Source organism: Amblyomma americanum, chromosome 10 (genome assembly GCF_052857255.1).
Source record: "Amblyomma americanum isolate KBUSLIRL-KWMA chromosome 10, ASM5285725v1, whole genome shotgun sequence".
Taxonomy (NCBI): domain Eukaryota; kingdom Metazoa; phylum Arthropoda; class Arachnida; order Ixodida; family Ixodidae; genus Amblyomma; species Amblyomma americanum.
The window spans coordinates 77732324-77744521 of NC_135506.1; the positions used below are offsets into that span (position 1 = coordinate 77732324).

General features: G+C 47.3%; 1 protein-coding gene across 1 annotated transcript in view; it reads right to left on the reverse strand.

Annotated features, from left to right (window-relative positions):
- Positions 1-12198, reverse strand: part of LOC144108430 (neprilysin-1-like) — a 45434-nt gene that overhangs the window by 14229 nt on the left and 19007 nt on the right. Inside the window, exons 3-7 of the mRNA XM_077641670.1 lie at positions 11136-11273; positions 9560-9739; positions 6927-7098; positions 4143-4241; positions 2705-2989 (exon numbers count right to left, since the gene is read on the reverse strand). Of these exons, the coding sequence (XP_077497796.1) occupies positions 2705-2989; positions 4143-4241; positions 6927-7098; positions 9560-9739; positions 11136-11273 (874 nt within the window). The remainder of the gene's footprint in view (positions 1-2704; positions 2990-4142; positions 4242-6926; positions 7099-9559; positions 9740-11135; positions 11274-12198) is intronic.

Here is a 12198-nt window from a genome sequence, read left to right on the forward strand (position 1 = left end):
TAATGTGTTGTGCTTATCAGTTTGATAATATTACTTAGATTAATAAATCGCTTAAATAAAATTATTTATAAAGCAGCAGAAAAAACAACCATGACGTGGTGGGATCCGAACCCACGACCTCCGAATATCGCGTCCGGTGCTCTTACCAACTGAGCTACGGCGACGGCTGTCCAATATGCTGCTCTCGTGGGTATTTATGTTTATTTGGTGTACGCGAACCTTGAGAGTGTTCACCAGCGCCACCCTCGTCCATAGCGGCGGACGTAGCATGTCCTGTAATACCGCGAGCGTGACGTGGAACGTCATCTAAGGGCGAGAGCGGAAACTGTGCGAGAGCCCTCTTAAGCAACCTGTGGCATCAAGACTGCCAGAACCGAGACCCTCGTTGAGCTATTAGCAGACAAGGTAAAGTAAATGAGGGGCTCATTTGACAAACTTATGAAGGGAGCCAACAGTCACCGAAACCAAGATGAATAGGGGAACGTTATTTTTCTTTAATGTGTTGTGCTTATCAGTGGGATAATATTACTTAGATTAATAAATCTCTTAAAGAAAATTACTTATAAAGCAGCAGAAAAAACAACCATGCCGCCGGTTGGATCAGAACCCACGACCTTTGAATATCGCGTCCGGTGCTCTTACCAACTGAGCTACGGCGACGGCTGTCCAATCTGCTGCTCTCGTGGGTATTTATGTTTATTTGATGTACGCGAACCTTGAGAGTGTTCACCAGCGGTTTTTTCTGCTGCTCATAAGTAATTTTCTTTAAGCGATTTATTAATCTAAGTAATATTATACCACTGATAAGCACAACACATAAAAAAAATAACGTTCCCCTATGCACCTTGGTTTCGGTGACTGTTGGGTCCCTTCATAAGTTTGTCAAATGGGCCCCTCATTTACTTTACCTTGTCTGCTAATAGCTTAATGAGGGTCTCGGTTCTGGCAGTCTTGATGCCACAGGTTGCTTAAGAGGGCTCTCGCACAGTTTCCGCTCTCGCCTTTAGATGACGTTCCACGTCACGCTCGCGGTATTACAGGACGTGCTACGTCCGCCGCTATGATCGAGGGTGGCGCTGGTGAACACTCTCAAGCCTCACGTACACCAAATAAACATAAATACCCACGAGAGCAGCAGATTGGACAGCCGTCGCCGTAGCTCAGTTGGTAAGAGCACCGGACGCGATATTCGGAGGTTGTGGGTTCGGATCCCACCGGCGGCATGGTTGTTTTTTCTGCTGCTTGATAAATAATTTTCTTTAAGCGATTTATTATTCTAAGTAATGTTATCGCACTGATAAGCACAACACTATAAAAAAAATAACGTTCCCCTATGCACCTTGGTTTCGGTGACTGTTGGCTCCCTTCATATGTATATATAGATAGATATATTTCTGAAATAGACGCCAGTTGCTAGTCAGCGCCTGTGTTGTGTTCTCGCTTCGTCCTCTGTGTTAGCGCTGTTTCCAAAATGATCGTAAACCAACAAGCCCAACTCTCCCTTCTTCTGATGGTATATAACCTAGGTCACTTCAAATTTTCGCTATCTCCTTCGGTTTTCTAAAGCCAGCGTCGCTTGTAAATGGTGCTTACACTATAACATCGAGAGGTTTAAGTAACCCCTAAACAAGTCCGGCTCCTCAAGTACGAAGTAGAAATAGCGACAACTCATTGTGCCTCACCCTAGCCCCACGAGATCGTTTACTCCGTGGCCGCCCACTCCGACCATTTAACCTGGATAGGGCGCATTGTCGTCCGTGTCCAAAAGCTAGTTCTCCTTTACATCATTGCAGCTGGCCAGCAAAGTCACCCAGTAATTTCAGCTGTGAAATACTGCGCCGATGGGCCGATGTAGGCGCTTTATAAGTCAGGAATATCCCCGAGACAGCTTTCACCGAGACATAGACTGGAGTAAGTGACGCTGTCTCTTTGTTACTAGTGTATCCGACTGAAAATAACCGGTAAACTTTTGCACTGACAAAAATTTTTGTGAACCTTGAATCGAAAGCTTGTAGGAAGTCTGCAAACGCACTGACTCTGCTGTACCGTTCACCGGGAATAAGTTCGGCTAACCGCAGTCGCTCTGCCCCGTACAGCGTGCGAACTTGATTTTCAATGCGGCGTCAGATGCTTAGTTTTACACCGCAGGAAAGCCGGTCACAATGCAACTATCCATAAGAAATTGAGCTTTCAGTAAACTTTATTCAAAGCCTGCACGTTTACCGCAGCAACGTTTTTAGGTACCTAGGAGTCTAAATATTAGTGCATGACTGCGTAATAATTGCCTTATATTCATATGAAGCTACATACTCTGGTGTACCGTCTTTTCCAAAAGTAACCAGGCAACATTATTTGCTTCTCAGCGGTATAGTGGAGCATTTATAGCACGACACGCTCGAAATCTCTGTAAGGTAAGCAGAACCCTTGTCCTTTCTTTTCACTTTTGATCTTTATAGAGAAGACGCGAGGCTCCTGAATACGAGCGACAGGCAAACCATGCTGCCTGCAGTTACTTTTGGCAAAGACGATACGCTCTGACGGACCGAGAAATATCTTTAACAGTACTTCAACATTACCCACCAGACATTTAAGCGTTCGATTCAATAGTGTCGCCATCTAGGGCAATGTACACGACGTCCTTAGAAGTCTATACTACTCCCAAGTGCGGGCAATATAGCGTCCAGAAAACGCCGCGGAGACTCACGAGGTCTCAGGTAGTGGCTGGCCATAGCGAACTGCATCACCTCGTGGACGTGGTAGTAGCACACCTCCTGCTTGTCGTTCCCGCCGACCAGCTTCGCAGGCTGGACGTATTCGCTCAGGGCATCGAAGAGGCGCCAAGCTAGTATGGTACGAAAACCGTGCTCGCCCCAGTCGGAGTCCTCCAGCAGTTCCTTAAGTGCGTTGAGCAGCTCCTTCTGGAAGTGGATCATGTCGATGCCTCTGTACATGCCCTTGGTGTATTTGGCCACCGGGTGGGCCCACTGCTCTGCAAACAGAAACAGGGCTGGATGATGATGATAATGGATTTTTATGGCGCAGGGGCATCTGTGGCCAAAGAGCGCCATGCCACAAGGTGTTGTCGACTACTCAAGGTGGAGTCAAGACCAATTTCCCAAGCATTTCGCCCTATAGAAGCCGAGCACCAGGCAGGGGAAGCTTGTACCCATTATACCCGTATCTGGTGGGTACCCGGCGGCACTGGGGTAGAACCCCGCACCTTCCGCATTCGAGGCGGAAGCTCAACCAATTGGCCACCGCTGCAGTAACAGGTGTGGAGGGTCATCTCCGCGTGACGGATACAAGATTAGTATTTGCGGCTGTGACAGAAGAGCACCCTAGCGCTCTGCTCCCGCACGGCGCTAGCTTAAATGCATCGTCTTCGGGAACTATGCCCCGTTACAGGCAGGTGCCATGAAGGTACTCTAAACGGCTCCTTAGGTGATATCTGTTAGCAGCCAGTGGGATTATATTATAAAAAGCAAAATGTGGCATGTGTTGAGGGGTTCACTTTGTGCAGGCATAAGTCATCGTTATGATCTTGAAAGAAGCAGATATTAAGCGATGCAGAAGTCGACTGGAAGGAAAAGCGAAAGAATGTTCCTTCTCAGCCTGCTACCGGAAGTGCCCTCAGTAGAAGCCTCCATGCCTATGAATCCCATGAAGGAAATATTAACTGGTAGTAAATGCAGGGAGCCCTTCACTAACCCGAACAAAATCTTTGGGAGACAACAAATTAGCTTCCTGACATCCGATTTCATATAATATCACCCAAAAAGTTTTGCTAGATACCAAATGCCCTATTTTCATGCAAACAAACAAATTTTCAGGCATCACCACGTGTAAGCCTTTTCGCAGTCAGCGCAGTGTCGTGTGACTTTGATCAAGTGGCTTCACACCAGCGCTAATGGCTACAGATGCGCGGTGCATTGGTTTAGAGTACCCTTCCCCCAAAGCGCACACTTTCGCAGACGCTCGCGCATTTGCACTGCTACTTCTACGAATGCGAATGCGAAAACCAATTATTTTCACGAAAGGCGGAAACATTTATAAGCCAACGGTAGAACAGATAAGCGTTATGCTTTGCAACAACGGAGACAGCGGTGACTTCAGTCGCATATATGAGGTGATCGTGCACTCACCTGGCATGACTTTAGGCGCCGTCTGTTCTCCCATATGTTCGATCATTCGAATGACAAACATTGTATTCCGCTTCACGTGCTTGTTTATAATGGTGACCACTGCGCAGACACGAAAATCAAAACCATTCACGCCTTTAATCAAGCACTATAAGCTCTTGAAAATGCCTACCTGCATACTTCATTTGGATTTCGCGCTAATTTAGTTCTAAGGAAATGCTAGAAAACCCTGCCCTTCCAAAGTACTGCGGTTTTGTTTCAACTTCGACCTCGCTGTCTTCCAGGAGGTCTGGCCTGACATTAAAAGAGATGCGAGAAATTTATTGCGAATTTATCCCAATGTACGGCGTTTGCTTGTTCTGGCTGTGCGTGCTATTAAGAAAACTTAGAATTTCAGCAAGCCTGTTTCAACCCGGAGGTGAAATGTGTCGCAGAGTTTTTGGAAGGCTGCAGAACAAATACGCCGTTGCGTATTTGCGCACTTAAATACACTGTAACACGGCCGTCGCAAAGGCTTTTGGGAATCAGGTCCTCATGTTCAAAGTCGCATGGTGCGCAACTGGGCGACACAAGGGTCGCGCCTTGGAGGCCAAGGCGTCCGTGCGAGACATATGAAGCCCAGAGGAGTGGCCATGCGAAAACCTGCGATCGCAGCGCCATCAGTTTTCACCCGCCTCGGTAGCTCAGTGGTTGTGGAGCTCGGCTGCTGCCCCGAAAGACGCGGGTTCGATCCTGGCCGCGGCGGACGAATTTCAATGGAGGCGCAATTCTAGAGGTCCGTGTACTGCAGTGTCAGTGCAATTTAAAAACCCCCGGTGGTTGAAATTTCCGGAACCCTTCCCTACGGCGTCCATGACAGCCTGAGCCACTTGGGACGTTAAACCCTCATAAACCAAACCAACGAATTTCAATGCAGGCGAAATTCTAGAGGCCCGTGTACTGTGCAGTGTCAGTGCACATTGAAAACCCCAGGCGGTCTAAATTTGCAGAGCGCTCCACTACGGCGTCTCCCATAACCTGTGTCGCTTTGGGACATTACCCCCATAAACCAGACCAAACTTTAGCTTTCTCATGCAGCTTTGACTATAAAATCTGTTTCTTTTTGAAGCCGGGAGGGAGGGCACTGACTTTAACTGCGGTTTTTCAGCTTGTGTCGCCTCCCTTTACTGAGTACCAAAAAGCGGTTACTTTATTTGGTTCAAGGCTCGAGGGGAGCTTCGACATAGGTCTCAAGCAGAGCCCAAGCATGATGCTCTAGGGCTTAGGCTTCAAGGTAGCCTAAGCCAAGAAAATAATTAGGGATTTCAAGTGTATGGACGCTGCTGAAAATGCGCTAGTTTTGGTCACGTGGTTGAACTCGATGTGGAAATGGGTGTATTCACGAGGTACGGAGGTGAGGGGGTGCGGTACACATGTAGCTACCACCTCTTCGCACAGGTGTAACTAAGGAAACAGAGGAAACTGCAGCTTTTGCCCGTGGTAGGTATATTTCATTGCAGGGCAATGAATACTAGTCGCTACAAAATATGTACATGTTAAAAATAATATTGTTCTAAAACAAAAGGAGCAGTTATGAGTTACAAATCGGTTGTGCGGGCGTAAGCAAAATTAATCTGAAGCTTTCCTGGAAAGATTTTAGTGCTACGGCAACTTCAAAAAGGGAAGGAGAAGGGGGCGAACAGCTTCGTTTTTTTTTTTGAGTTGTTGAACAGGGTGTAGGTGCTTTCTGCAAGTACAAAATGCAGTATTTATTGGCAGACATGCTAAGCAACGTAGAGTAGCACCTTTTTCTTCGTTTAATACCTACATCGCTTTAAACAAACCAGAAAATTGGCCAATAAATTTAGATCAAGCTGCAATTGTCTACCTCATTATACATTCCAGAAAGATCCATCACATTATTTATAATTCTGTACACAAGGCAAGCGTCACCAAACATATGAAATGACGAATTGAGGCCGGATGTAATGTCATGACTATATGTACAGAAAAACTGAAGTGCAGCCAATCAATACCGGGAGCTGCAATAAATGAAATATTGTTTTCTTTACTCGTCGTTGTACTGCTAAATGCATATTACAGTTTTCACTTTGTGTGAAACTAAATAAACTTCTTTGCCTGCTTGATAGCATGTCCAAGAGTCATTGTCAAGGACGGGGTTACCACAATTGGTGGAATAAATTATGTTCATTATGTGACACAACCAAGCGTCACCGTAGGGCTTATGCTATGCTGGGAAAGCTTTTCAGATGACGAGATAATTGCATGTACCATTTGCACCGCCGGCAAAAGGAGAGCATTCGACACGTCACTGATTTGTTTTCTTCGGTTTTCCAGCAGCAAAAATAATAGCTTTAGTAGGCGGAATTGTATTATGTCATAAACAGAACTACCATTGAAGTAAAAGTAACTTTCGCATTTCAGCATTAAGCATTACAGGTCACAGGTCTTCTTTGACTATTTCATGCTTTTATACTTAATAATGGTTTTTTTAGCTTGGTCATATTAAGCTCTTGGGTATTATAACCATTGTTTCGCGTGGTACAGTCCGAATAGATACATCGCCTGCCTTTATTCAATGAACATTTATTTGTCAGTTCAGTTCTGTGCTCTGTGTTCTGCTCTTTTTGTGCCTGTTTTGTTCTAAGCTGCTTATAGGTTCATGTAAAGTGAAAGCGTAGATTTGTTGTCGCTCCTTTGCGAAACCTGGACGATGTCAAAGCTCGCACCATGACATATCGGAATGCGGGACATTCAGTGGAAATGTAAGTGGGAATGTACGCTTACGTGCTTCGTCATAATTGGTTATTAGCGTCGCAAACTTGGAATCCTTCACTGCGTCGTGGCCAGGATACAGGCGCAGCTGATCAGAGAAGTATTGTGTGATTTTGTTGGGCGACTCCTCCTTCAATTCGTATCGTTTCTTGTGCCATCCTTCTTGGAAGCCGCTGAGCCTGAACTGCACACAGAATAGGAAAAAAAAACGCTAACCACTTTTTTCTTGACTTTATGCACAACAAATTTAAAGCTGTATTATAGGAAGCTTCATTCAAAAAAAGAATCTCTGTCTCATCTATCCTCGCCATTGGAGGCACAGTACACCGTCGTACGTACGCTTACAGGTTGTTGGCGGGAACGCTTGAGTTAGGTTTAAAAAACAGGCCCTTTGAATAAAGATGATCGTTGCGTAGTGATTAATGGTAGCAGAGATAGCATACGTTACAAATTAAATAGTATCTGTTAATTAGTACGCTAGTTACATAATTATCCGGCTTATATTTTCAATTATAGCAGCGGGGCGTTGGTCGTATTCCAAGTAGCACAGGTAACTGGCCCACTTTTGTAAAGGGATGATTTCACAACTGTCCTTTGTAGGACCAGCCTTTGCCATTACATTTGCAATATTGTAGTGATTATCTGTGCAGCTTGGGATTCTACAAGCTGTCCATTTTCCGCTCTCCATTTGGCGCCCATTTTGTCTTGCGTCAGTGTTCACTCAGATGTATCCGCGGCTATCCAGCGTCTGTGGCAAGCGACCCTGTCATTGAGTGATTGGCGAGCGTACGTTAGCATTGGCTGAAATTTAACATAATATACAGCCAATAGTGAGGTGCATTGCAGCACTCTGTCTCAAAACCAAGCGACCGGTCCTGACCACTGACTGCCATTGGCGGTGATGAGCTGCCAATGGTGAGGTCTGGCCGCCAGCCAACCAATGGCCGGGTCGCTTGCCACAGAGACTTGCCACAATGAAGCCGCGGGGATATCTGAGTGACCACTGACAGAAAACCGAATGGTCGCTAGACAACGGAAAATGTAGAATACGGGCCCAGTGCTGCTCTCTCAGCAAAAAGGTAAAGCTTGCTTCTCTGCGGCCGTTTCGGTTCCTTTGCCGTCTCATCTATGACGTTACCGCTGCTCCGAAACTAATTCTTTCATCATTTGTCCGTAGCTGCTTCCATTCCTGATCCTTTGTGCCCTTCATTCAATTCAGCAGGTGCAGTGAATCATGGGTGCCTTTCAAGCTGTGAGACATACTGAAGCTTTCACAGGCCACTGCATTTTCATTGGTGCTCCTTCATCACCCCTAATGGAAAAGCAATATTAGAGTCATTCCTTCGAGCAGATGTATGCATACCGTCGTAGATTACTGTGATTTCTGAATTAGTCTCATTCTGGCAAAACGCTGGCGCCGGTGATGTAGGCTTAAGCTACAGCGAAGGACGGAGAGGTAGAAGAAAATTCTGTAGGCGACACTTAAGCTCAACCTTAAAGGTATGACGCGACAGCTTAATGGATTAATGCCCACATATGCAGGGTGGTCATTATCTACTTCACATTCATAGATCGCCGGAAGTCTGCATACCATTCCCCGCATAGTGGTGCAGCGGTTAAGCGATGTGCCACTGTCCTGCGATGGCCGGTCCTGTCACCGGTGGGGCTTGTGCGACCCTGGTAGCTCATCCCAAGCAACCTCTTGCGACAAATAATTAATTGAACTGCCACCTGCCACGGTGGTAAGTTTGTTCACAATCCGGTCGGTAGGTTGTGATGATGCTACAAGGTCAGGTGACCTAGGTGGACAACCTAGAACGCCGGAGCGGCCGGATGCTCCGGCTGCGAGGCTTCAAACGGTCGCCAACACCGATGTCGGACAATATTTTCCGAGATGGGGGGAATGACGCTCTCGTGCTCAAGGGGAAGACTATAGCGCCCAGCACAGATTTGAGAGAGGGCAGCTAAGGAGAAACACAGCATCGAGAGAGGAGTGAGGTACTAGTGCGCCGACTCATACGAGTAGATTGACGTTACAAGAGCGAGAGGCGTATCGTGTCAGAAAAGAGCATCCCACAAAAAAGGGCCGCAAATGGGCTTCTACCGCATGAGGCGGGTTTAGGGTTGCTTGGCGGCGGAACTTTACTCTGATCCGTCAAGGCAACGGTTTGGTCTAAGACCCTTTTCCTAGGCATCTCACCCTGGGAGAACTGAGCAACAGGCCGGGAAAATATTGTAACCATTAAAAAAACCGGTGGTACCCGACGGGCCTTGGGATCGAACCCAGCACCTCCCTAATGCGAGGTGGATGCTCTACCACAAGGCCACGCTTCGAAAGTATACTAGCGCCTGCATCGTTATCATACAATTTGCATCCCAATCAGATCGTGCAGTTTCATAACCAGTTTACAGTACACGAGGTCAAATATTCGTCGTAAACGAGTGCGTGCATATGCTCTCCTTGATGTGCGGAACTTTTCTTAAGAAACTCTCGCAGTGGTAAGTGAGCTATCTAAGCGCAGTGATCGCAAAATAGCACCAGTAGTTTCGTTTCCATTATCTGTATAGCCACTCCGGGGGGGGGGGGGGGGGTGCTCCACAGACCGGAGCATAACACTGAATGAAAATCATGCCCACGCGCCCACCTGTACGGCCCGTTTTCCTTCGATGAAGGTGTCGTCGAAGAACCAGAAGTCAAAGATTGGAGCAACGCCGATGTCGATCGCCAGGCGCACCGTCATGTCCACAGGGTCGACCAACGGAACGGTATTCAAATTGAGTAGGTCCAGGTTCAGCGACACCATCCACGACTTCAAATCTTCAAGCTGCGAACGTTCCACGTGTGTGTTGGTTATCTCCGAAATCTGCAGCCTCACAGTAAATACACTAGAGCACCCTCTACCCCCGATAAACCTAGGCGTGCCTTGTTAGAAATAATACACTGCTCCTGCTGATAGTTCCGTCTTATGACATATACCTTTAGCGTAGAGCGTAGTGCCATCGCTACCGCGCGCCGTGCCCCGCCCCTTCCAGTTCGAAGAAGGTTCGGCCGACAAGTTAATTCCTGCCACTGGCGGCCGCACATCGGTGCACCATCATCGCCATCCTAACTAGATCGCGATGCTTTAGCGGTGCGGGAGGGGGCCGTTATCCTTTTGACTTATTCTACTACACACTTAACAGAAAGAAGTAAAAGAGAAGTAAGCTGTCCTCTAGCGCACACCCTACTATAAAACTGCGCTAGGGGAGTTTACACCCTTTTTACTCTAATATAGGCGTATTGTCCTTTAGAGTGTGCCTGTCATGTAATGAGTTAGGTACGGGCACCTTAGCCTCGCAAACTTTGCGATATCATCCGCACAGCAGACAACCTGTGACCTCCTGCTACGTTTATCTCCAATTGGATTGCGCGCGCTACATTTGGAACAGTACGTTATCTGTTCTTGGTATTACACCAGCATTTTTCGGTTCATAGCTCGCTGCGGTGCCTGAGTGTCAACGCGATAGCGTTAAGGGTCCTGTGTCGCAGAAAAGCCGGCGTCATCGCCGGCAGCGAGCGAAAAATTCACGAAAAATAAAAAGTTGCCACCTGGCGACCATGGTAGGTTGCCACCACTTAAATCGACCACAAGGGAGCCTTAAAGAAGCGCAATAAGACCAACCTGGGTCGCACAAGCACCAGAGGAGGCTGTATTTCACAAAGCCAACTGCCGGGGCAGTGGCCATCCCCTTACCTCCGCAGATCTGCGCCAGGAGTGGTATACGAGTAGCCGATGCGAACGGGACCCAATAACGCTACCGCGTTCTACTATACTAAAGGCCAAGCTTAAGCATCCCCCCAGTTATTTGTTCAAGCTTTTTCATAACCAACCATGTTCCTGCTTCCTAGTCGAGTGCTACATCTCTACATTAGGGGCATTTAATGAAATTTTTACGAAAGCGAAATGCAAAGCTTCCCTTGCGATGTCAATGTCAGTGCACGTTTTTGAACCCCAAGTGGTCGCATGGTCGGGTGAAAAAAGCAGAGCAGGCGAGGGTTCCGAAGATTCTGACTGCTTCTTCAGGGAAAGAGGTTCTCTAAGGAAAAACAAGACTTGTTTTTTACTCTTTTCTGTCATGAATTGCTGCGTCTATAAATGCCCCCGCTCATTACCACCCATCGCGAGACGCCGAATATACCCGTCAAGGCCCGCGACCTTTCTTATATTTTACACAACTAACCTTATGGCTGGATGAATCGGTCATCAAAAGACAGGCCTGGAAGAGTCCCGCGGCTTTCTGCCAAGCAGTTTGGCCATAGGCCGGCACAATTTCAGCGGCGAGGGCAGAAATTGTGGCGCTTCGTAGGTCATTCTCGGCCTGCGTGTATGGGCAATAAAATTGAAAAGTGCAGATGAGCTCCGTTATCGAAACATTTAGATTTCGAGGCTTGCAAGCTAAGTGGCAAGAAGGCTAGAAATGAAGCTCCCTGGCAATCAACCACCTTCTAAATTGGATTTTTCTTTGAAAATAGCGCGTTAGTCTAGGACAAGGTTGAGTGTTGTCTTCGAAGTACGTACACGCGTTTAACTATCGAATATGTCGAAAGCTGTCTTTACACAGGAAGCATGCATTAACCATATATCTTAGGAGTATGTTAGCAGATTGTGGTGAAAAATAAATGAAATAATGCTCAAAGAATAAAACCTTCTCAATATAAGGATGCAACCTATTTTGTCATCGAGAGCACGTGTAGTTTATAAATGCATGGCCTAAAGGCGTAGCGCATTCAAGGACGGTTCATAGCTGGTGCTAGCAGCAAATTCATGTAAGCCAGAGCGGCAATGTAGTTCAATTGCTTACCATGCCCGCTTGTGTACTTCGAGTTTGGCAACGTGTATTTTCTCTACTGCTGCTTTCATGGCTTGAAAAGCCTTCGCCATCAGCCGCCTGTCTTAGATGGACAATGTGCTCGGTTTCCTTTGCCGCGCTTGATGCTTTTTATTGCCGCGGCGATCAGCCGCGTCTGCTTTTTGTGATGGGTAAGGCGCTCAGCATCCTTCACTACTTTCGCTGTTCTACGCGCCGTAACCCTCACCTGTACTTCATCGGCCTTACCGGCGTGTTTGGCCGCCTTCTCACCTTCCTGTGCGGCTACTTAAAGCGGTCACGGGCGACATAGTCGATTCTCTGTACCTGTAGCGCCGCGCCACCGGCAGCTGCTCGCACCGCTCGCACCGCACCACTCGACCAGCCACATGACCATGGCGGCGCCGCCACGGTCACATGCCGCCGCCACGCCGAA